At 45.7% G+C, this 26,026-nt stretch overlaps 1 protein-coding gene across 18 annotated transcripts in view; it reads left to right on the forward strand.

The window, feature by feature from the left end:
* SYTL3 (synaptotagmin like 3) overlaps nt 1–26,026 on the forward strand; it is a 76,390-nt gene that overhangs the window by 35,747 nt on the left and 14,617 nt on the right. For 10 of the 18 annotated variants that reach the window (XM_073219845.1, XM_073219847.1, XM_037023588.2 and 7 more), the window contains 5 exons: nt 10,895–10,946; nt 11,954–12,026; nt 13,373–13,451; nt 16,305–16,429; nt 21,077–21,211. In XM_073219845.1, coding sequence (XP_073075946.1) covers nt 10,895–10,946; nt 11,954–12,026; nt 13,373–13,451; nt 16,305–16,429; nt 21,077–21,211 — 464 coding nt within the window. Of the gene's footprint in view, nt 1–9,076; nt 9,144–10,894; nt 10,947–11,953; nt 12,027–13,372; nt 13,452–16,304; nt 16,430–21,076; nt 21,212–26,026 lie in introns of those variants that run through there. The other 8 variants (XM_073219849.1, XM_037023618.2, XM_017652947.3 and 5 more) reach the window with 5 other exon arrangements.

The following is a 26,026-nucleotide window of genomic DNA, read 5'->3' on the forward strand; positions in this document are numbered from 1 at the left end:
AGCATTAAATTCTCTCCTGCATTATATTCCTGACTCTTCCTATGCGAGAAAAAAATGATGTTTCTGTCGAGTTTGTTAGGAATCTGGAGGGAATGTCATGCGAAAGGGGGTGCCCAAGCAAAGGAAGGCATGAGCATATACAATATCATTGAGGCCAGCGTTTCTCACCCCATTTTCATTGTTGTCCCCTCTCCTGTCCCCAGGCAGCCTTGTTAGCACTTTTTTCCTAAATGTTACCTGCCCATGAAAGTTTAACATCCCAGACACACAGCATGTCTGCTTGCATGCTGAGGCCCGCGGAACGCACCGCAAAGCATTGTGGTGGCTCAGGTATTCTTCCCCCCTCCCAGGGCCGGGTTTTGGCTACTTGGGGCGGCGCCCTCCTCTTAGTGCATGATCGTGACAGGCAGCACCGGGTCTCTGTTTTCTTGCTGTGCTTTGTCCTTTGAGGTACTCTTCTGGTGGGGGGCTGCGTCTGTAGGTGGTAAGAGAGTCTTGTCTCCTAGTCCACAATCAGGGAGACTGTAGGGAGGGACATTCCAGGTCTCCCCCTTACTGTGCGCCCCCCAGGGAACCAGACACAGTAGCTGATGAGCGGAATTGAGTCTGTGCCCTGCCTCACTAGGAAAACAGAAAGCATGTGGCGACCGGAACTAAGATAGTTTAATTTAGGGAATTGGTTTGACAGGTGTCACTGGAAAACTGAAAAGGAGAAGGGGAACCCCGAGGGTGATTTCCATGGAGATGGAAACAGCAGGAAGCGAGCCCACTAGGGCTGCTGCGGAGCTGACTCAGGACCAGCAGGAAGGGGCAAGCCCCTCGCCCTGCTACCCCCGAGTGCCTGTGAGCTCTCTTCTCCTTTCTGTCTCCATCACTGCTGTTCTGGCCTAGCTTCAGAAGCCACACCATGTCTGTCATTCCTGCTGTACCCGAGGGCTCCACGGGTCAGCCCTGTCAGGGTGGGAGGGGCTGCACAGGCTGGTGTGTTGCAGCAAGAATCAGCCTGAGGAGGCCGGCTACCACATCCTGTGTTCCTTATCCCAGGCCACAGGCCTGAGAGCCTCACTGGATTCCCCAACCCCACCGATCCAGTCGGCCTGCACATCCTGACATTTCTGCCTCCTAGTGCCTTGAATCCCCCCATGCCCTTCATGCCCACTTCCAGCACAGAGCTCCGAGCCTGCTTCCTCCATACTCCATTCTCCATTCTGTGAAGAGGGAGCTTTCTTTTCTCTTTTAAAATAAGTATATTTTCTGATTATAGAAATAATGCATACTCATTGCAGAATATCTGGGAAACAGAAAAGTATACAGAAGGCAGTAAAAATCCCACCACTCATCAAAGCTACTGTTAATCACCCGCCCCCACCCACACACATACTTTGGTTTTCTTGCTAGGTGGTCTTGTACACATGTGTTTGCACATATAGACTTATCAGTTTTAAAGCATATTTGTGATCAGACTGTATACAGATTTTTCTCTTGCTTTTAAATTTCAGTTTAGCATAAGCATTTCCTTTTGCTACTAAGACTTTTTCCAACACACGTCAATAACTGTAAAATGCATCAGGTGGGTGCACTACCATTCGTTCACCCTACTCCCTCTTGTCAGTGTGTGTATCACTATAACCAAAGTTTCGTATCACAGATAACTGTGTTGTAAACATCCTGTACAGGCATCTCAGCATCTCTGCTTATTTCCTTTGGCCAAATTCTTAGAAGAAGAATGACTGGCCAAACGTGTGAACACTTGAAAGGCTCTGCTACATTTTGCCATAAGACCCTCTGGGCAGTGTAATTTACGCTACCCTGGCAGCATGCGAGCAGCCCTCATGCCACACCCTGGGCCCCATTAAGTCCTATCCCTGATCCAGGACTTCAAATTAAATTTGTGATTTTGTTCTGAATGTAAAAGGAATATACATTCATTAAAAAAATGAAAAATGAATAAAAGCGTAACAACTAATGTTAAAAATATAGTGACTTCACTCTGAGAACTATTAACATTCTGGTGTACCTCATTTCTGTTCTTTGGTAAATATATATAGCTATGCTTGTGGGTGTGTATACATATATGTGTGTAGACACATATACACGTATGCATAACTACATACATTTTTTAAAAAGCATTTACATTAAAACAAATTGATAGATAAAACAAATCATTAGGTAAAAAATGATTAAATAGAGGCAATTTCATGAGTGAAGCTAATATGCATACATAATTGGGATCAAACAACATATATAGTTTTATACTGATATTTCTTAATGTAACACTTACAGAGAATATTCTCCCATATCCTTAAACATCATTGACTAAATAATCTCTGATGATTGCCTCTCATTCCATCATTGGAATGGGACATGATTTATTTAACCAAATCACTAGTGTTATGTAGTTAGAGAATTTCCAGTTTTGCTTTTACATTTTTGGGAGTTTATATTGTTAAAATAATAAAAGGGTATTGAACTTTTATTTAGGTTTAGATAAACCTTTGGCACATCTCTGAATATTTCTAGAAACAGAAGGATGAGATGCAGGAATAGGAACATTGCCTCCAGGAAGGGGGAACCCTCCTCACCAGAAGGATTATCTTAAAAACAAACAAAACAACTTTGCCAGTTTAGTAAAACCACATTGGTAGTTGAAAATGGTTTCTTGAATTTGAATTCATGTAATTACTAATGAGATAGAGTATTTTTCACCTTTTGAACTTCTGCAGATGTTCTTCATGCGCTCAAGCTCTTAGGGCTCTTCAGCCATAGTAGATGCATGTGCATCTTTATATTTTTTTGACATACATTTTTTTCTCGTTTGTAGTCAAATCTATCTTTTCCCGTATAATCTTTTTCTTTGCTTTTATGCTTGGAGACTCCTTCCTATCCTGTGATCTGTTATAGATCCATATTTATTTTCTTCTGATTTTTGTGGGGTTATTTGCATTTAACTCTTCACAATGCACTAGGAAGCCTGATCTATTTTATTTTTTCTCCAAATCATCAATGTTCCCAGTACCACTTGTTACCTATTGAGTCTCTTTCCCATTGGTTTGTCACCCAGGGTCACTGATTTGCACAGCTTTTGGGCACCACGCCCCTGTACCCCAGCCCTGAGCTCCAGGGGTTCCATCCCATAGGTAACCACGTGTGTGCCTCCCAGTCCCTGCAGCTCTTGATGGGCAGTTTTGTCCTGACCGGATTTTGATTCTTTGAGGGTGAGAGCTGAGCAGATGAGTAAGTGAGTGACTGGGGTAAGGGTACAGCTGTTTGGGGTCTAAGGTGCTGCTCCGGACAGTAGCGCCCACTGTCCGTGCTTAGCACAGACTAGGCATCTAAGAATGAAAAGTTTGAGTTCCTTTCCTTTTTGGCATCCAGAAACCAAGAGCTCAATTTAATGTCCAGTGGCAGGAATTCCAGGAATCATGATTCCTCTCTCACCTGATTTCCTTTTTAAATTCTTCTACTTATTTCTATTTTAATGGTCCTATTGGATATGTGCCACTTAGGATAAATGCCCCCCAAACTTCCTTAAAAGTAGTCAAGGTATAGGTAATAATCCAATGAAGAATAACAGATACTAATTGTGGCAGTTTGTTCTGCTAATATTCAACCATTAAAAAGATGTAAAAACAAGAAAAAATGAACTCCAGTTTTTTATTTTGCAGGGAGATGGTGCAAAAAATATTTCAAGTATTTTCTTTAAAAAAATTTTTTTTCCTGATTATAAAGACTAGCCTTTTTTCCTCTAAGTTGTGATTTGATTTTAGTTTTGTCTTAAAATAATTCCTCATATGCCATGGCTGTGGTTCATCTCTGGTGCCTCGGAATGATCGAAATGTACAGACCTACAGGGGCCCCAGGTTTTCTCTAGGCAGCAGCGCACCTGCCTGGTGTTGCCACCTCCCAGCCCCCCACCCTCAGGCACTTGGCAGTCTCTGCACAGAGGGTTTCTACCGTGGCTCCTGGGACCCCTGCTTCAGGATCAGGGGCAAGCTGTTTCAGATTCAAAGTTCCTTATTTGGTGGGACCAGGTGGGACCCAGGAGTGTATTTTTAAGAAGTTCCTCTAATTTTTTTTATGTAGTTTAAAGTAGTAAACTAGCAAATTTAATAAGCAATTAAGATGGAACTTCTAGATCACTAACAGCTTAGAATACTGGAACCGGAAACTGCTCTTTCCTTTCTCTTTTGGCATCTAGGAAGTATATAAGGATAGCGCCCTCTTCGGGCTGAAAATGCACTTGCTTTACTTGATTTTTTTCCTTTTTTTTTTTTTTGCAACTGTGACGTTTTATTGCTTGACATTTGAGCTTAAAAGCAGAAAGATGACAACGCTAATACTTTTTCAAGTTTAAGGCTGGTTAACTGTTATATATAAACAATCTACTGTAACTTTCATTCCATTGTTAGTAATGGGGGAAATTAAATAATTTAGGAAGGCTGTACTTTAACATAGCTTCTAATAATGGTCTCAATGATCCACTATATATATATACTAACCAGGATGATACCATTTCTAATATTTACGCAGGAAAGTAACTTTTATCGCCCCCTTCCTAGTAGTAAATGCGATTTAGTTCTTCATGTGACTTTTCAGTTTACTTCTTCTAACTGGTTAGCTTGGATTTGGTCCATTGATCACAGGGCTGTCGGGACAGCATCCATATGGCTGTGTGGGCTTGATACACTCAGGCTTAGGAATGGAAAGACGTAGGACCAGTAAATATGTAGTGACTTTATCACCTCTCTGCTTGTCTCAGTGAAGACCTCCCACCTGAGCAATTCAACAGACAGATGCTACAAGGATGATTCAGTAAAGCTTTTTGTTAGTTAAAAACCAAGGGACTTTCATGAAAGCGTGCATGCCTTTAAGAACTCCTGTTTATTTCCTGGGTATATAATTTTGCATGTGTTTTTGTCTTATTTTAAAGAAAATGTGGCATCTTACTCTGATGTATATTTGCTTCTCATATTCGCCTTGAAAGGAAAGACAAAACAAACACAGACCCTCCCAGGAGAGCGTGTGCCCTACAAGTGATTTTCCCTGCTGGCTGGATTGCTTGTCACGTCCTGACAGATTTTTAGACGGGTCCATTTAAACTGTTTAGAACAGAGACTGCTGAGTCAGGCTTTTATGATTAAAGCAGTGAAGTAAGATTTGACCTTCAAACATTTTGTCCCAGTGTTTGTAGGTGATAACCTTCCAGAAGCAGGTTCTTGAGTTTAGTCGCCTTTGATTTCATGACGTCTTTGGCTTTGCTCATAGTAGCAATTCAAAAATCAAATTGCTTAGATTCTAAGGTGCTTTGACTACATCAGTTCAACCCAGATTTTTTGTGTGTTGTATTGCAAATTTCCCACCAGGATGCTAGAGTTTCCTGCTGCTTTCTGAGCCCCAGTGATGTATGGCTGTCAAAGCCTGAAATTTTTTTACCTGACCCTTTGCTGTCCTTTGCTACAGATGATCAGCTGATAAAAATGCAGCAACATTTTGATAACTATTATTTGTTCCATGTATGTGAACAGAATGAGAAACCAAGGTGAAATAATTGAACAGAATTTCTGAATTAAGAACTCAGGTGTTCATATGTTTAGACCAAATTTTGATTAGGGTAGTTTTCAGGGAGTATTTGACAATTGGATGTCAACCTATCTCTTTATATGAGCACATTTTTAAAAGACCAGACATAAATATACTTAAAGAAGAGATCATTTTGAATTTTAGAACTCCATGTTCATATTTTTTATTGTGATAAAATGTGCATAATATAAAATTTACCATTTTAGCCATTTCTAAGAGTACAGTTTGGGAACAATAACACAATCACAACATCGTGCAGCCATCACCACCATCCATCTCCAGTACTTTTTCATCCTACAAAACTGAAGTTCTGTTCCCATTAAACAACAATGCTCCATTCCTCCTTCCCCCAGCCCCTGGTAACCACCATTCTACTCTCTGTTTCTATGAGTTCATTGTTTTTATATTTCACATGTAAGTGAGATCATACAGTATTTATCTTTCTCAGTCTGATTTATTCACTTAGCATTATGATCCTCCAGGTTCATTCATGGTGCTGTAAATGGCAGGATTTCCTTCTTTTTTATGGCCAAATAATACTCCAGTGTGTGTGTGCTTGTGTGTGTGTGTATACATCACATTTTCTCTAGCCATTCATCCATCAGTGGACACTTAGGTTGTTTCCATGTCTTGGCTACTGTGAGTTCTGCAATAAACATGAGAGTCCAGGTGTTTCTTCAGGATAATGAATTTATTTCTTTTGGATATATACTTAGAAGTGGGATTGCTGGATCACACAGTAGTTCTACTTTTAATTTTAGGGGAACTGCCATACTGTTTTCCATAGTTGCTGCATCATTGTGATTTTGATTTGCATTTCCCTAACATCTTTTCATGTGCTTATTGGCCATTTGCCTATTTTCTTTGGAGAAACATCTGTTCAAGTCCTTTGCCCATTATTAAATTGGGTGGTTTTGTTTGTTTTTTGAAAAACAAGAAAGTGAGAGGACTCATACTTCCTGATTTAAAAACTTACTACAAAGCTACAGTAATCCAAACAGCATGGCACTGGAATAGACCAATGGAATAGAATTGAGAGCCCAGAAAAAACTCCTGCATATATCGTCAAATGATTTTTGGCAAGGGTGCCTGTATCAGTGGGGAAAGGAAAGTATTTTCAGTAAATGGTGCTAGGAAAACTAGATATCTACATGTAAAAGAATAAAGTTGGACCCCTGCCAAACACCATATACAAAATTAACTCAAAATGGATCACAGACCTAAAAAGACCTTAAACTATAAAGCTCATAGAAGAAAACATAGGGCAAAGATGACATTGGCTTTGACAATGATTTCTTAGCTATGACACCAAAGGCACAGGCAGTGAAAGAAAAAAACAGACAAATTGGACTTCATCAAAATGAAAACCTTTTGTGCATCAAAGGGTACTATCAACAGAGTAAAAAGGCAATGTACGGAGTGGGGAAAAATATTTGCAAATCACATGTCTAATAAGGGATTAATACCCAAAATAGGGGAGAGAACTTGTAAAATCCATGTTCAACTTTTAGAGAAAGATCAAAGGATGATGAAAAGTAATTTGTACTCTGTTGTTCCCAGGTCCTCAGTGAACCTGGGCCAGTTACTATCAACCTTAGGTATATCTTTGTGGCAGAGTTACCCCCTAACTCTTGATGCTTATTAACATGGAACCCATCCATGTTAACGTGGAACTTTCTGCTGATAGAATATAGGGAGCTTAATTAAAGGGACAAATTATTTTTCTGTTGCAGCTCGGCAGAAGAGTAATGCCTAGTGGCAGAAAGGCCCTGGATAAGAGGTACTTTCTGCCAACAGGATTATAAATCTACTGTTATTAATGTTTGTTCTCCTGGAAGACATTAATTGCTGATTCATAACTGTGTCCTTTATCTTCTTTCATCCTGGGATAGTTGATTAGCCCTGGTGCATCTCTAAGCCCAAAACTTCTCTAAGGACTTAAAATAGACTTAAAAATAACACTGGAATGCTGCTCTAAAACCATTTATATAGAATATCATGCTTCTTTACATGCTGAGAGATTTTCAAGTCAAAATTTGTGAGTTTCCATTTTGCGTATGTGAGCCAAAGATTGGTTTAAAGATCTATGTTCTAGGAACCTTTTCTTTCCTGTTGAAGAAAAACATCCTAAAATACTCTGTCATTGTCCAGCATCTCCCTTCTACCAAAAAGGTGGTTTTATTCACCTTTCGTTAGCATTTGGAGGGTCCTGAAGCTCCAGTGTGGGCCGACCCTCAGACCATCACGTACAGCTGTGCAGGTTGGGCACTGTGCAAGGGAACCACACCAAAGTGGGTAGAGTTCATATCCTAGACTTATGTGTTTATTGTGATGATTTCTCTGGAAGATGCAGCAAAATGCATTGTTCTAGCAAAATCTATATATTATGTCTAACTCCTAAAGATGGGTAAAAACGTCATGAGGAAGGGGCACATTTGCATAGTTCCCGGGAGGCTCTGGGTGGGTGATACTATCTGTACTTCGCTTTTGGTCACACCAGAAACTCTGGGGTGTGGTTTCCTAGATAGGATACTGCCCCTGTGCCTTGGGCATGAGCAGATAGGTGGCTGTGGGCCAGGCCACCCTTCTTGATGGCTCTGTCTGTTAGCTCCACAGCTGCATCCCACATGGCTGGGTGGGTGTATGTGACTTTCTGACAGAGGGCTGCTGCGGGCAGTACAGTGTAGGAGGGGCAGTTAACAATCACATCTTGGAAGAACCTAATCTGCACAGATCCCACGGGTCTGGACAGGAGGCCCCGCAAGCACCTGTGACAACAGGACTGGCCGGTTGGCCGAGTTGCACTGGGCTGGGCCTGGGTGTCTGCCCTGCGTCTTCTTCCACGAGAACCACGTCACCCCAGAAAGAAGTGTTGGGGTAGCAGAGCATGAAATTTTTAAAAATGTTAATAAAAAGTACATATTTAGTGCTTTTTAAGGGAGCCTCTGGTAAGAAACAACTGAGGAATAGAAGAGAAGAAGAAAATGGACATAAAGAGCTGGCTGGACAGAGCCACAGGGCCGTGTTTCTCAAACTTGAGGGAGCAGCTTGCTGTTTGGCAGAACTGGGTGGCCTGAGACTGCACAGCTGACAAGCTCGGCTGGTGCTGCAGTTCAGAGCCACTGCCCACACTCGGGGTAGCCAGGACGTGGGGCAAGCGGGGACCCATGGGGCAAATCTGTTCCTCTGCCTGTTTTTATATGTCCTGTGAGTTAAGAATGGATTTTACAATTTCAGATGGTCCAAAAAGTCAAAAGAATAATATTTGTGACACATTAAAAAATGTGAAATTCATATTTCCATGTCCTTCAAGTTTTATCGGAGCGCAGACACACCCACCCACTCTACTGTTCACTCGGGACAGAGAAGGTCCAGAACCTAGAATACTGACCATTTGGACTTTGCAAAAAGCGTTTGCTCCCCTAGGGCGGCCAGCAGGGGGCGGCCGAGAGCTGCTGGTGGGCCAGGCCTTCCACTCAAAAGGGGCAGGTAAGGTGTTCAGAAAGGTGACGGGTCTACGCTGAAGGCTGGGATGGAGCTGCGGATCGGGGTACAAATGCCAGGTAGTTAGCCCCAGGAGGGGAGCTGGGGTGAGTGTGAGTGAGTGGACAACGCTCAGGGTTAAGTAGGGCAACAAGCTATTGGGTGTTGCGGAGCAGAAAGGGCCCGGCCTGCAGAGCGTGGAAAAACTGCGGGAGAAGGGGGCCCGCGGGGCAGGTGGGTGCAGGGGCACACGTGGGGCGTGGGCTCCAGGGGAAGGCAGGCGGGCCTCCCTGAGGGCTTCAGGCAGCTGAGCGATAGCATCGCCCTGCGGGACGGTACCTGCGGGTGGCTGCGATGCGGGCCGAGGGAGGTGGGTGGCGGGAGGGCCTGCAGCCAGCCCTCGGGGGGCGCGGAACTCCCTGCGCCTCGGGTGTGTGTTTCCACCCGTGACATGGTGGTCAAACAGTGTCACTAATTTTTCTTTTTCTTTCCTTTGTTTTCCACGGCTTTCGCCACGGCCAGGGTGCAGTTAGGGCGGCTCTCTCTTTGCCTCTGGCTGTTTGTTCCCCCCGTCTCCTGCAGCGGCAGGATCGTCCCTAGCTAGTTCTGCTGGTGTGGCGCTGGGAGGCCTTTTTGTTCTGCCTTCGGGAGGTATTTCTTCATGGGGCAGGGGAGGGCACCTAGAATCTGGTGGGCACCATCACAAATTCCTGAAAAATGTTTGCACACTAGCTGGTAGACTCAAAGTCCGAGTCCCGATGTCGGAGCTCACGTACTCCCCGAGGCCAGCCCCAGGTGAAGACCCCTGAACCCGGGCTGCGCAGGCAGGACCAGCTGGGCGGTCAGCTGCCTCCTGGCTTGAGGGCCTGGGCCTGGACTCCAGAGCTGCTTGCCCCTCCCAGAGGCTTCCCTGTGCTTGTTTCTGTCGTCGCTCTTCCTGTGTTTTAGGGAGATAATCTGAATAATCTAAATACGGAGATAATCTGAATTCCTTCTGTGGAATGGGCGAAACCCTTCGAAACACACAGGACTGGAGCCACAGACCCTTAGGGCAGCAGGTCGGGTGTTCTAGCTGGTTGGGCAGCGTGGAGCCTCTGGTAGCTGCCCTAGGCAGGAGGGTTTGCCTCCCAGCCTCCCAGCTGGGCAGGCTGACCTCTTCCTGTGTGTTGGGCCAGGAAACATTGTGTTCACAGAACTGTGAACTTGGAGACTTCTATTTTTAGGGTCTTAATATGCCATAAAATCCCCTTTCCTTGAAACAAAAAGAGTATTATATCAGATGCAGTATTATTTAGGAAACTATTATCCTCTATAACTAGAAATAAGTAGATTACATTTTTTTAAGAGATTGAGTTAATCTTCATAACAAGGAACATTTAAAGGAATATAGTCATTCCGTTATGAAATGTTTCCAAAGGACAAATGGAAGCTTGGAAGCTTGAACTATTTTTCAGATTTTCCAGATTTAGAAGATCTAATCCAACCACGACTTTCAATAGAAGCCATCATTCCCAGCAATTTTGGTCTCTTATTTCACATGTATGTGTGTGTTTTTAACAATAGCTTTAGTGGAATATAATTTATGAAACATAAAATTCACCTGTTTTAAGTGGATAACATGATGATTTTTAGTAAATTTATAGAGTTGTGCAACCATCACTGCAATCTAATTTTATTTAGTGTGTTTATATTACCCACTAAGTGATGTCTTACTTTTTTATTGCCAGAAGTGATAGCAGAAAAATAGTAACTTTAATTTACTCCTTCCTACAGTTGTATCATCTAAGTTGTATTCTTGCTAATAAATGACCTTTCTTGATATCTCTTCCAGGAAAACATGAGACAGTTGGAGCAAAGCTTTTGCAATCTTATCAGAAACTGAGGTGAGTGTTGTGAAAGGACAGGCTGTCCCAGGCCCTCCGGGGGCAGGGCACAAAGGACATGCTGAAAGAACTTTTAGATCTCTTGGCTTTCATGTCACTGCCTTGGAATGTAACCTTTTTTTTTTTTAATGATAATATGCCTGAGGAAGATTCAAACAGATGTTTCCAGATTCTTAGAAAAAGCTTTCTAGGAGCTAGCATAGGCTTTTCTCAGTGTTTCACTTTGGTTCTAAATTTCTCCTTAAATGTTGTAAAGAAACAAAATATTATTTTTGATGGCATATCAAATGAAATTCCAAGCCAACCATTTGCTCTACCGGACCATTCCCATCTCCAGTATCCTGCCCAGAGCCTGACATCTTGCGGACATGAATGGAATGAACGTCAGTGGGATTGAGTGACGGCCTGAGAGATGTTAACTAGACATCTAGCAGTCTTGAAGCTGGCTGTAATTCACACACCTGAGCAAACTGATCTTATTGAAGTATTACTGAAAGCTCCCACTAAGCAGCTAATTTTTGGCCTGTGATGAGATTTTCCAATCTCAGGACTTCTTCATTTTTTTATTCCCCCATTTTTTTCCTCTTTCCTTTAATACAAACTTCTAGTTTCTCTCATGGTGGATTTTTATACCCAGGACATTTTGGCACTTCTGCTGATGGTGTGGTTTCTACTGGGAGGACACACAAATCCACATGGAACATGCATGTGGGGTCTGGGTTCCAGAGCAGCCAGGTGGCAAGGCTGGGTCCTGAGCGCCCCAGTTATGCTAGAACATGTGGGCAGAGTGCCACACCAGGCATCAGACAGTGTGATGCTGGTTCCCATGCTTGGATGCTAGCAAACAATGCCCTGCCTGGAGGAGCAGATCCCAGAGTGCTGGGAGTGAAAAAGTTAAAAAAAAGAGAGAGAGAACTTGAATTATAGGATAATGACAAGTCTCATGTTTATAAAACTAATACTTACACAGTTCACAACCTGTTTCTTATTCCTATATTTTTCCTCAGCAGCAAAATTTCTGTGGTTCCTCCGACTCCACCTCCTCTCAGTGAAAGCCGGTGCAGTGGCAGTCCTGGCCGGGTAATGTGGCTGTCCTGTGTGCCCCCTGTGGATGGGAGGTGGGACGGGAATAGAAGAAGAAAGGACGTCCAAGAGGCTGGGCCGAGGAGCCCACAGGGAGGGCATCCACCTGTGGCTGGTGGGCCAGGAAGGGAGGCCGAGAGAGGGGGTTGGGAAGTGCTGAGCCCTAGATCGTGCCTGCTTCCCCCAGACTTCCCACAGGGTCATCTGCATTAACAACAGACTCGCCTTCTGCCGGCTCCCACACCCTATCTCTTTCCTCTTGTCATTTTGTTGGCTGTCTTCCCTAACTGGGCCCTAATCCCTTGAGTGGGGGGTGTCTGCATAGGCTGCATTGTGTCGGGGGACTCAGGGGCTGGAAAGGGGAGTACAGGTGGGTTCACAGGTATGTGATTCACTGCTGTTGGAGTGCGTGCAGAAACATGCATGTGTACCTTTGAGTGTTCGTTGGCATTGACGTAGAGAAGGCCAGGATCATTTCTGTCCTAAGAAATCAGCTGTGTGATCTTGGGGCAGGTGCCTGGGATCCCACCTGGAAGGGGGAGATGAGTATACTTGTCTCTCAGGGCTAGTGTGAGAAACGAACAAAATAAAGTCTGTGCTAGCACTTATAAAGGGCCGTGGGAACAATTGGTCTTGACCTTTTCATTATTGTTCTGTAAATTAAGGGACATACTCTATCTGTACCTAGGAGGATATAACCATCTGCTGGGAGAGAGAAAACATATTTACATTCTTCTCCCAATTTCATCTGAGACCCCAGTGTGACCTTCAGACTCCTGCTTGACTTTCTCCTGGAGATTTTAAATTCTCCAAAGTTGTTCCAGCACAGATGTGCTCAAGTCCTGTTTGCGGGATGGATGGTGGGCGGGTGGACGGGACTTGCAGAGGGAAGTGATCTCTCTTCTGTTATTTCCCTTCCAAACTCTTCTGCTCTGAGAGGTGGAACTCACTCCTTGGCTCCAGGCTAGTCACCTGGGCCTGGGACCCCTGCAGCCCCTGTGTCACATGAATTCTGCCCATGGATCCTTTCTGTGTGGACTTGGGGTGGGGTCATAGGAGAAGGAGGTGAAAGAAGCAGGAATTTACTTGGGTGCTTCTTTGAGCCAATTAATGCCAGACATCATTTCTGGTATTTCTCATTTTGTTAACAACTGTCTGATGATGCCCTTTGCTTTAACTTTGGTTTCAAAGTTCAGGGGAGAGAAGTGAAGAGGACCTCTACCGCTTGAGGGCACAGTACCATCTCCTCCTAGGCACGCCTGTGCACACACCCGCACGCACCCACTGAGTTTGGGGGTGGCCATCACGCCCACTCTCATGCTCTCTCCTTCTGTCTGTTTTAGTTACAGGAACTTGGTCAGTTTAAAGGATTTAATAAGTCCGTGGAAAATTTGTTTCTGTCTGTTACGACCCATATGAAAAGTAAGTGGATGCCTCGCCTGTGTCCTTCCCCCTCCCCCTGGGCCAGCCAAGCCCCCTGGCAGAGGCCCAGCTGGTGACTTCTGTCTCTGGCTTCTGGGAAAAGCCACAGCCACAGCCCCGGCCCTTCACCTCTTCACCTGCCGAGCAGGCCTCTGGTTAATGGGGGAGAGGAGAGCCCATCGGTCTGCTGGACTGCCTCTGTCTCCCCCAACTCCTGCCAGACCGGCCACAGCTCAGCACCTCGGGGCAGCAAGCTCACGCAGACCTCATGGCTGGTGCCCATCTGTCCCCTCCCAACGACCAAAGGGAAATGGAGTGATGCGATTCCAAAGACTTGAAAACGGGAACCCTTCAGGCCAGGCAGGGCCAATGTCTGTCCTTTGCATGGGATTACTGGCCCTCCCTCCTCGGCCAAGTTACTTCTTCTGTTAGCAGGAATCATGCAATTTGCAGACATGAGAATCCCAGAACTACCACTATTTAGAATTATGTCTCTTTCAATGTTCTTTCTGCTCAGATATTTTTTCCTGTTGATTCTAAAATGCCAGTCCTAGGGAATAGCCCCCACCTCAGGCCTCCTGAGGTGCCCTGTGCAGGCCAAGCATTCAGAGGTCCTCAGTGGATCCGGGGCCTGGGGCATCCGTTCTCTTTCACTGGGCTTTGGTTCGTTTCTGCTCATCACGCCTTGTTCTGCAGCTGCACGTGGATGGTCTCCTCGTGGTACCTTGGCCCTGAGAGTCTTACCGTCAGGTTTTCACTAGTGGTCTCCATTCCACAGTGCTAAGCTGCCCCGGAGGGCGGCCCAAATCAGGGCGCTGCTTTTCAGATAAGCAGAAAAGTGACCCTCATGTGAGAGCCTGCACCCCTCTGCTTCAGAAGATGGGGTGCAGCTGAGTATCACGCCACTTGTTGCTAATCGAGCTCAGAGGTTTAAATCCCCTGTCGCTCTGCCAGGCCCTCTGATGGCACTCAGCCTCCATACCTCAGCCTGGGTCGTGGCTGCCAACGCCCACAGCTGCCTGCATCCCGAGCAGTCAGCTCTCTGCCCACTGCCTGTTCTCCACGGGAGTGGGTGCAGAGCCTCACTCATGGTGCCTGGGGTCTGTGTGGACGGTGGGAGGGGGCCTTGGCCTAAAGAGTTTCAGGAGCTGCCCCAGAGTCACAGCCTCTGGCAGCTGACATTACCCGATGAAGCCAAACCAGCTGGAAGGAACTAGTTACTCCAGCCCTTTTCATCAGCACAGCTGTTCTAGGAGATTCCAGCACAGTAGCCCCCCTTAGAAGGGGGGGGATATAAGAACATCGATTCCTGCTTCAGGGCCTCTCTGTGCTTCTTTCTGCTCCTTTCCCTTTCCATGGACAATGCCCAGGTCTGTGAACATAAATGAACAGATGGAGGCGCAGGCTCTGGGGTGAGTGCTAACAGGTGGCTTGGGCACAACACCTCCCGGGGGCTCCCTTTCCTGGCCCTCCTGCACCCCTCGCGGGATTTGGTTATATGAGGAGTTATGTGCATCATCAACTTTGGGGGCCTGGTGTGGGCTAGGACCTTTTTAGCTGCTGGTGAGGGGAAGATGCCCCATGGTTTCCCGATGGTAGGCTTGAGAGCAGGGTGGACAGCGCTGCTCTTGGAGGGGAGAGGCTTTAGGCATCTTCATGGGAAAGGCAAATGCCCTGGGACTTTGGGGGCATGTGCGGGGGCTCCTCTAGAGAAGATACGCTCTGCAGGCTTACCCGCAACATGCACGTGGGAGACGCCTAAGAAATAGCACAGAATAAGGATTCACACAATAACGTCTCAAAGGGTGGATCAGAAGACTGGGGTTCAGGGGGCTCTGGGGCTGCGCTGTCGCATATGCTAGTCACAGATGGCTCTGAAATAGAGCTGGCCTCAGGTAAGAGTGAAATACACACCAGATTCTGGACACTTAGAATTTTAAAAAATGAAATTTTTGAATTCCATTAATACTTTTAATATGATTATATATTTTAACAATATTTTGGAAATACTACATTAAATGAAATATATAGTATTAAAATAAACTTTCTCTTTTCCTTTTTCCTTTTGTTAATGTGGCTACTAGAAAATGGGAGATGACATATGTGACCTCTATTATATCTCTTTCACATTAGATCACTAATGAGTCAATGGACACTATCTCCATTGAAGGTCTAAAGATAGCTTCAAGGTCCATGTTAGCGAGAGACAAAGATCTCGTGGAAAAAGGAGGACCTTTTGGAGGGCAGAGTCGTCACCGAGGCGGCTCTCTCCCTTCTGTGTGCGGTGTCCTTTATTCCAGGCCACCATTCGATTGCAAAATCCAGAAAATTTCAAGTCACCTTTTCAGGGTTTGTTTACTAAAATACTACAAGGACACCCTGAATGTTGCTTCCACCTCTCTTCAGAGAGTCACAAGAAGTGATTTTTAGTTGTAAGGGGCCTCTAATAAGCCAGCCTCTTTGGTCGGCTGCCTTCTTTGTGTTTGGACAACTGCAGGCTCACAGCATGTGGCCCGCAGAGCCCCCTGGGAGGAAGGTCTCCCTTTAACTCCCGCCCCGACAGTGGCTCTCGGCTCTTGGAGGAGTGTGGGCACAGTCACTTTAGGAACCCCGCTCTTTGGCTTGGTGCTTGGCGCAGTGTGCCCTGAGCGCAGCGCCAGGTGGCTGGGGACAACGGTGCAGCTGTGCCCCTGGGCCCAGAGCTCGCTGGATGGGCTGCCCCCTGGCCCTCTCTGAACTTGGCCTTTCGGGACCTGGAGGCTCCTGGGGTGGGGTTGAGGGAGTCCCGGAGGAGGGCTGCAGTCTGGGCAAAGCTGTGCGCTCCCACCCGTCACCCCGGTGTTTGTTTTCTAGAGCTCTCCAAGTCCCAGAATGACATGACCTCTGACAAGCAGCTCCTGGCCACGGGCCCCAGGCAGTGTGCTGGCCGGACGGAATGGAGGAGCCAGTCTGACACTGCCATCAACGTCACCTCCAGGGTACTCCCCAAGGCCACCAGGCCACCCCGCCATGAAATCTGTTTCTCGGCCATTTTCTCTATAGCTTTATTTTTCCTTTTATGTAATAGAACATAAAGCAGTCTGGAAACATAATTATAAGCCTCTTTTTATGGGGAGGCCTGACCAAAAGGTCAAAATTCAAGGTTGCTTTGGAAAACAGTTCAGAGCAAGGCAAGGCCTCAGCCTCATTCCAAGCCCCTGGGGCTTCCATGTGTCCACGGGAGCACCCTCCAGCCTCAAGGCCCACCAGAGGCAGAGGACTGACCTGCAGGACTGAGAGGCACCCAGGTATTCCTGGGGTCTGCTGGAGTCCAGAGGCCTTCCTGCTTCCTACTTCCAACACCCTCTGGTCAAAACCTGTCCTGCTCTCTGATTGAACTCCTGACAACATGAGTGCTGTGTGATCATGCGCAGCCACGAGGGAGACTCTCTCCAGGCATCTCAGCCACAGGAGAGCTCACTTGATAAAGGCTTTTAAGGAAATAGTCATGCTGGCTTCCCCAGGATTAACAGGCCTGAGCATGGGGGATGAGAGAAAGCTGCCTTTAGAATCAGAAAACCTGGGTTTGGTCCAGCTGAACTGACTTGGCTGTGGTGGGGCCACCACCTAGGTGTTCACATGGTCAGTGTGACTGCTCTGGCCGGCTAGATGGGACAGGTGCCCCTTCTCTGCAGCTGTTGGTGTACCGACGCTGACCCAATGTGCCATTCACTGTCCCCTGCTGTGTGTGCACATGGAACAAGCCTGCTGGCGTTTAAAGGTGTCTGGTGGGACAAGGGAGCTCAAGGGTGGAAGCCAGGAGCAGGGCAGCTCTTGGCTGGAGAGCCCCATGGTATAGGCATCTTGTCACTGTGCCCTCTTACTGCCATGCTCATGGCAGGACATGCTTGTAACTTTTTACAGGTGCTCTCGTTCTCCACTTTACTTGAGGGCATGGCTGTTTTAAGGAGCAACTTAGCCAAATGCTTCAAAAGTCCTCAGCAGTCATGGTATGATCTATAAATGCTAAGTAATTATTGGGTTGAAATATAAAGAGTACATCTTTAAATAGGACATTTGTCAGACTGCAGGTACACAAGCCTTAGCTGGTGAGTGCACAAAAATCATGCTTGCTTATGCACTGGAGCCCTTCGGAGCATCGTGTAACATCCAGCACACCATGTGGTGCCCTTTGGATGTAGGGGATGTCAGTGCCCACTTCGCAGGTGGCTACAATGAGGCACAAAAGTAGTGGATACCTTTCTTAAAGCTACATGGTGACTCTGCGTTGTTCATGGAAACCACCAGCTCAGGATGGCTGACATCACTTCTCTGACCATTTAGTTTTGAGCTATGTGTTCTGAAAATGCTCCTCTAAAGACCTTCACTTAAGCATCTGGGCCAGGATTCTTCAAGAAGTGACTTCTTATCTCTCTTTTGAGATTTTGTATGTGGTTGAATGAGATTATATCATACATCTTATTGATGTGTGGTTGACCTATATTGCCCATAAAGACATGTACCTGTTAACCTGGAAGAAAACATAAAAAGCTGTTAGGAGGGTCTCTCTCTGAGGAAGGGGACAAAGTCAGAAATGGAAAAAAAAACCTTATTTCATTCTATGCTCCTTTTTGCTGTGACATTTTCCCACATACACCCGAAACCTAAGGGAGCAGCTCACCCCAGGGCCTGGGGCTCCCTGCATACCTTCTGTTTCCCTACCCACTGTCCACTCTGCGGAGGCTGGGGCAGCAGCTGCCTTGGGTTTCAATTCTTAAAACACTTGGTCTTCAGATGCATGGGCAGTTGATCCTTCCGACTGTCCCAGGGAAGGTGGTCTACTTTTTGACTGGGATTTAACATTGCTCAGAGTGTGTCACACTGGCCTGGGTTTTTTCCTGATACCTGAGTGTTTATGTTAAAAGGCAGATCTCAGATATAATCTCAGAGGTGGCAATGGCTGCTCTTCCTTTTAAGACCAGCAAAAATCCCAAATGCACATATTGCGTGGTTCCAGAGAATCTACAATTTAATCAAATCAAACCTAATGTTTATTGCTCTTTCAGCATATATTAAACTCAATAACTCTTTGCAGAGTAGATCTCATTCAGGGCAATCATTTTTTTCTCCATGACCTGGCCCAATTATTGAAAATGTTGAAATACCTTAAAAGGCACTGGGAGAAAAATGCCCCTGTCAATGACAATTATAAGCTGCTAATTGGATCTCGATGCCCTGTTAGGGAATTGAGTTTGACAGTCATCCAAGCCCTTCAGAATTTACTGGGGAAGAGCTGAACACAGACTCCAGGTTGGATTCCCTAGGCAACCAAAATAGGCATGTTCTGCCGAATAATATTGGCTTTCCTAGTAATTTCAAAACATTTATATTCTGGAGGCCTGAGGTAGGAGGGCCCTTTGCTACCTTCCTCTGGATTGTCAGCCATACTTCCCTCCTGTCCACAAAATGAATGTTCCTTCACAGCGTGGAGCCTGCGGGGCTCCTTCCTCTGCTCTCCTCTCGGACCTGGTACCGTCACCTTGCAGCTTTTCCCTCTGTGACCACTTCTCCTCACCTTCAAATATGAAAAACAACCTCTTTCGAGGAAGTCTCTGTCAAGCTGCTCTGCTGTTTCTTGGTCACAGCCCAAATCCGTGAAAACACCCTCGGCTCTTGTTGTCACCGTTCTCATCCCCTCTGCCCTGCCCCCTGTCTGTTCCTGACTCCCTCACAGTCTGCAATCCCCCCTCAGCAGTGTGACGCTGTTCCGGGGTCCCTGACTCATGACTGTGGTGGCTGGTTCACAACTGTCAGCCTCTTCCTTCACTTTGTCCCGTCTGACACTGGACCCGACTTCCATTCTTTTCTTTAGTTAGAAGGTGACTTTTTAGTGCTTTTCTGTGTCATAAAATTTATGGCTACCCACTAATGGAAAACACACATATTGTTAACCCATGGGGTGCATGTGCACCCAGTGCACAAATACGGCACTGTGCCACACACCCACTTCTGTAGTTTGCTTTCTAAAGGAACTCTAACGTGTGTTTTAATTCCTCCCATGTCAATAAATACATACTGTCATTTTAAACAGCTACTTTTTAGGGCTTTTAATTCATGCTGCCATGTCGCCCTCCTCCGAGGCTTACTCAGTTTACACAACCACTGGACGTGGAGTAGCCCATTTTCCAGGAGTAACTCTTGCCAGCTCTAAACTGTCTACTTCTTACTTTTGCAAATTTTGTAGGAAATTTATTAAAATGTTATTTCTTTAGTTTTAGGTGAGGCTTTTCTCATACTCTTTCCTCCTTTGAACACCCCTCATTTCTGAAGTCTTCCCCTTGGGTCTCTGGCTCTGCCAGCCCTCTGTCTCCTCTCCTGCAGACGCCCTTTGCACACCCGGTAGTGTCTCAAGCTACCTGTCCTCTGGGCACAGGTCCAGAGGCGTGTGATCTTGTGTCCAGGTCTCTGCCTGGTCTCTCGAGCCTCTGCAGTCGCACCGCTCTCTAGCAGGCCTGGGAACGTGTTCCGTGCTTGACCATCGTGACCGCCCCTCACCTGAATGCCTTGCCTTTGGGTCTTACCCTCTCCAGCCTTCAGCGTCCTGAGCCTGTCTGCCTCCCCTCTTTGCCGTGGGCTTAGCGCCAGCCTCCATTGCACTGGCACGTCTACTCCTCCTGGCTAGTCAGCCTTGGAAGATGGGCACTGGATGTCTGCCACTTCCCTTTCTCTTCCTGCCCCCTGGGCTCAGGGAGGTCCATCAAGTGTAGTGTTGCCTAACAAATGTCTAATGGAAGGGAGCTGACATTCTGGAGAGTCAGAGCATAAACCGTCTCTTGGAGGGAATCATTTCTTTACTTTGTTCTGTTTTATATCCCTGAGAATTGTGACTATGGGGCAACAGTTATATTTCTGAGCTCTGCTTCCAACCCAGCATCAAAACTGAAAATCTAGAGACACTCTTATTTTTACCCAAGAGGAGGTCTTCGCCCTTTGCATGTTGGTTTATGGCTCTGTACCGTGCTGTCTGGTAGAGTTTTCCAACCATTGCCACATGTGCACTTGAAATGTGTCTAGTACAACTGAGGAGCTGAATTTTAATTTAATTTAATTTTAATTAGTTGTAATTTAAATTTAAGCAGCCACATGTGGCTAGTGGCTATCACATTGGAAAACAAAGCTGTTATACACTGTAGAACTACCAATAATTAACAAAATACTGTTATAAGGTTTAGAGACATATTTTGATATTTCCTTTTTTATGAACATAATAGAGCCAGAACACTGACAGGATAAATATTATATTTCATGTGATTAAATGCCAGGATCACTATTAAGACCAAAAATGTGAGGCTCTTCAATGTGAGAAAGAGTCAACTTTCTTTAAGACTCTTACTAATCTATAAGTAACCCACCCATCACTGTTCATGAATACTCTAAGCTTGATGACGTGAGCCTTGGGGCTCTGTGGGGGTTGTGGGGTGTGCATGCATTTATCCAATCAGGATTGTACACTCACTCAGCACCCAGGAGTATGCATGTTAGTGCCATCAGGTAAGAGATGCAAGCCATGCTAACTGAACTCAACCACATTTAAACAAAAATCACACTGGGATGCAGACTATATTACTGTGTCTTTCCTCTTCCAGAAGGCCAGCACACCAGATATTATGAAACCTGTCAATCGAGAGAGCCCCAAACACCCTACTAACCCTGTTTCGAAGCGAGAGGATCCCTTATCCAGCCCAACATCCACCACTTTATTCTCAGGAGGCTTGAGACACGTGAGTCCCATCTAATACCTGATGTGTGGTGGTTGTGTGATGTCATACTGGACTGTAGGCAGGGGCGGGAGCAAGGTGTTGTCTTGTGGGATGAACTGGAACATGACACTAGAACTTGGAGGTAAATTTTACTTTAGCTGGGAACTGGGGAATCATCTGGCTCTACTTTGATGGTGGTTTTTTTCTTTTACATCTTACTGTGAACATTTTCATATATAAAAAGTAATTAATAATGAAAATAATGGTGTTTTGGATGAGAAGTTTTCATTTTAATGAAGTCTGGTTTATCAGATATTTTATTTATGGTTATCTCTGTGTGGTGTCTAGCCACAAGTCATGAAGATATTCTCCTGTTTTCTTCTAGAAGCTTTATAAGAGTTTAGTTTTTATGTGTAGGTCTGTGCTTTGTCTTTGTGAAGGGTGTAAGGTAGAGGTTTGTTTTCTTCTACACGGAAACATGGTTATTCCTGCGTCCTCTGTCAAAACAACACTTTTGTTTCCCCATTGACTTTGGTATCTTTGTTGGAGATCAAGTAACTGTGTGAGTGTGATTATTTGATCTGAGCTGTTTGTGGGTTCTCCATTCTGCTCCACGGATCTCCGTCTACCCTAATGCCAGGACCACTCTGTACTCTTTTAGGAAGCCTTGAAGTTGAGTAGTTTTAGCCCTCCAACTTTGTTCTTTTTCAGGACTGCTTTATGTGTTTTACATGTAGTCTTTGTTTATAGGCAGGCCTTTAATTCACCCATTTGTTTATTCAAAAACATTAAATGAATGCTACTTTATGCCTTAAATTATGATGCATGGTATAACAGAGCCTTGAGTGAGGGCGCATGAGGCCTCAGTGGCAGCCACAGTTCTTTACCTTATTAAACCATCTTAGGCAATCATAAAAACTCTTTAAACTTCAGGAAATGGGTATCACAGCTCTTTGCATTTCGATTGCTTTGAGAATCAAAGAACGCACAAATCCCACATGTACTTAGATGTTCCAGAACCCAGTTTCTGGAAACCAATTTGTTCATTTCCAGCTCTTGTAGTAAAAGGTGTGACCCATGACCCAGACAGAGCATGTCCTTCAGCCTCTCTGTGCCTTGGGGTGGCCATATTTCTATGGAAAACGGTGTTCACTTCAGAAGTGATGAACTTTCCCCCATCTGCATCAGTGTGCCCTGGAACATTACACCGTCATGGCGGAAGCAGGCCAGGCCTGTGCACTGAGGAATAGCCAGCATCGCTGATTCCGTCCACTAGATGCCAGTGGCCCACCCATCCCTTCTGTGGCTCCTGTGGGTGGTCCTGCCTCCCTCAGAGACACCGCTCCTCCACACCCTCACTACTCAAATCTGGACCCCGTGACACTGGCGTCACCTGGGAGCTTGTCAGAAACCAGAGTCTCCGGCCCCACCCAGGCCTGCGGGGTCACCATCTGCAGTTTAACAAGGGCCCCAGGAGATTCGTATGCACAGTGAAGTTTAGGGACTGTGGGTCGAACCCTAACAATTTCAGACTTGAGGAAAGTATGCCGTTTGTTAAGGGTTCTCTAACAGCCTGGGTCTGTGCTGTCCAATACGGTAGCCAGTCATCACTGTGGTGACTGTGCGCTTGAAATATGACTGATCAGAATTGAGATATCCTTTGAGTATAAAAAGCACACTGACCTAAAACTAATGTAATGGCAATTCTATCTAAATAAACTAAACTAAAATACACACTGAATTTGAAGACTTAGGTACACAAAAATGTAAATCATCTTAATTTTTATTTTGACATTTGTTGAAATGATAGTATTTTGGATATATTACATTAATAAAATACACTATTAAAATCAATTCTGCCTTTTTAAAAGCTGTGGCTCCTGGAGAATTTCAAATTACATATTTGGCTCCCATTATATTTCTCTGGACAGCACTGCTGTGGACACTAAATTGGGCAGTAAGTGGCACTGGCTGTTAGTTCTCCGGGACAGTATCCAGATTGTGGAGTCACGTGCCTCTGTGCATTTTCCTGGGAAGAAGGTTCATGTTTTCATCCAGTTCCCAAACAGGTCTGTGCACCCACATTGGTCAGGGCTAGGATTCATCTCTCAAACACAAATTGGTTCACATGAGTCCCCTCTGGGCCCCTCTCAAGTCCCTGCTAAATGCAGCCACCTGCCCCGAGGCCCACAGCGGTTTGTAAGATTTCCGAGTGCTGAGGCTTGGCCTCTCCTGGACGGGTGCGCCTCCCATCAAAACACTAAGGATGACAGCATTGATGGCCTTGCCAGGATGTCTCAGAAAGCTTGGGTTTGAGGGTGGCTTAGCACCTTTCTTCATGACTAGGTGTTATTTGTACTTGAGAACAGCTCTGGAAGGTGAAAGACCTGAGGAAACACTTCCCTGAGGAGAGGCAGGCAGGCGAGGCTCCAGAATATTCTCTCCCAGGCTGAACCCTGTGATGTGATGACAGGGAGAGCGTAGGGGTGGCCTCAGAGGCTTTTCCAAGACTCACTGGAAGGATTGCCCCTGCCCCAGGTGACCAAAGGACACCAGGGCTCTAGTCAACTTGAGCCTTTTTAAGGCTGATCTGGGAGGCAGAGGCTAAACTTCCCAGGGAGACCGAGGGTCAACTTTCCCAGAACTGCCCAGGGGTCCCCAAGACTGGATTCTTAAGTTCCATCAAGGGCTGGAGGGATGTCTTTGCCCAAAACCAGCACAGGGGCAGGGACACAGGCTGAGGGCTGCCCTGCAGTGGCCCAGAAGGCCCTACACAACCTGTCCCCACCTTTCCCAGGCTCAGTGACAGGGCCCTCTGGGTCTCTGAAATGGGACAACACACCTGCTGTGGGGTCTCTGCAGCTGCCCCTCTCCCGGTGGCCCCAAGCCCCTTCAGTCCCTTCCTTCCAGTCTGCTCCATGGTCACCTTCCCGGGGAGGCCCGCCCTGCCCTGTCTGCCCTGTGTCACCCTGGCCAGCTCTGCTGTCCACGTCCTTGTCGCCTTCTGCAGCGATATAACTGGTTTATCTGTTGTTTGTTGTCTTTCGTCATTCCTGAGTGCCCAGAACTGCTCCTGACACTCCAAGCGCTCTCAGTAAATGCTTGTGGACCGACTGGATGAATCCTTACATCAGAGCCTACTGTGTGCCGACTCCTGAGCGGGCGCCTCACCTCCCAGCCATTCTCACGGTCATCTTGTCGGGAGGGTGCTGTTGTCCCATTTCACGCATAGGAAAAGTGAGGCTCACAGAGGCTAAGCAGCTGGCCAAGGTCATGTGGTAATTGCAGCATCAGAACTCTGATCCAACCCCCAGGGGCCCCGTGAGTCCAAGCTCAGGCTTCTGTTCCATCTCACAGGATTTGCCAAACTCTTAGCCTGGTGGTTTTCCCGACTCCTGTCCCTGGCTTAGCTTCACTGCCCCGGGGCTGATCCACACCTAGAAAGCCTGTAAGAGCTGGGGAAATGATGCTGGTGACATTGCCTGGAGTGTGTGCATCTTAGGCGCTTCGTAGGATAGCTCCCCAAAGCCCAGTGCACGCTGACCAAGGGTCTGTATTTCCCCTCTCTTCTGAAGTCTCCTCTGATTTGTGTCCTTAAAATTCATCATCATGCCTTTGAGGTACACGTTTAATCCTACTGTTCCCCTTAGATAGAAGCAGTGTTTGTTTGAGGAAACTAAGCTCCCGCAAAGCAAACACTGATATGGCTTCTTGCCCAAGAGGTTGCCTGCTTTTCTGAGAGACTTTGACATTCTCTGAGAAGCAGGAAGTTGGGGCCGGAAAAAAGCTTATTCAACCTCGACTTATTACAAAAGGAGAAATACAAGTGGGCAGTAAATAGGGGAAACACTCACCCCTCCCAAGCAGTTAAATCAGTGCAAACTTAAAAGCCTATTTGGGAGCCATGTTAGCAAATTTTACAATGAAATACAGCTTGATGTTGGCAAGAATGTGGAGCAAGTAGGCTTCTTATAAACTACTGGGTGACCCAGAGGTCCGTGAGCAGTACATATTGAAGGCCTTTAAAATGCTTGTTCTCTCCAATCCAGCAGTTTCAGTTACAGGAAATAGTCTTAAAAAATTATGGTGAATGTTGCCAAAACCATGTGCTCTTAGATGTCCAGGGAGCATTATTTATAATTGTTTTCATTTCAAAAAATTGGAAACAACCTAAATGTCCAAACTAGGGCAGTGGTTAAATTATGGTATATTTATTCAGAGGAATACCTTGCAGCTATTAAAAATAATGTGGCTGAAAAATATTAATATGGAAAATATGTACCAATAAACAAAATATAGGGTTACAAAGTAGTTTCATAGTTGCATATAATTATATGAAAATGTTGATCCCAGAATGGTAGGATTGTGCTTTTTTTCTTAAATTTCTCTTTTTGGCTCATCTGTGTTTTATATATTTTCTCCATAAACATATAATGTTTTGGGAGAAGAAAAAACCCAGTTTGTTAAAAAAAAGAAAGAAAAGGAAAAAGCTAATCATTGGAGTTAGAACTTGATGGGATGAAGAAATATATGGTTAACGTTTTAGGATTTCCCTGGTAGGAAAAAAATCAAGAGTTCCTGTCTGATTTTCAATTTTGTTTGCACTTCTGTTTTAAAAAGTATCTAAAAAGGAATGTATTTATGTCAATGTTTTCATGCAGTTTACATTTTCTCAGTGAAGCCGTGATTGGCAGAAGTGGCCGCGTGACATACACAGTGGCACCCCTTAAGGGTGGGTAGACAGGAGGTCGGCTTAAGTTTGAGAGAGGGCAGAGTTTCAATCATAGAAGAAGTAAAAACCCAACTTCCCAGTTGTTTCCTTTAAAAATAAATTTG

This window comes from Manis javanica, chromosome 13 (assembly GCF_040802235.1).
Source record: "Manis javanica isolate MJ-LG chromosome 13, MJ_LKY, whole genome shotgun sequence".
Taxonomy (NCBI): Eukaryota; Metazoa; Chordata; class Mammalia; order Pholidota; family Manidae; genus Manis; species Manis javanica.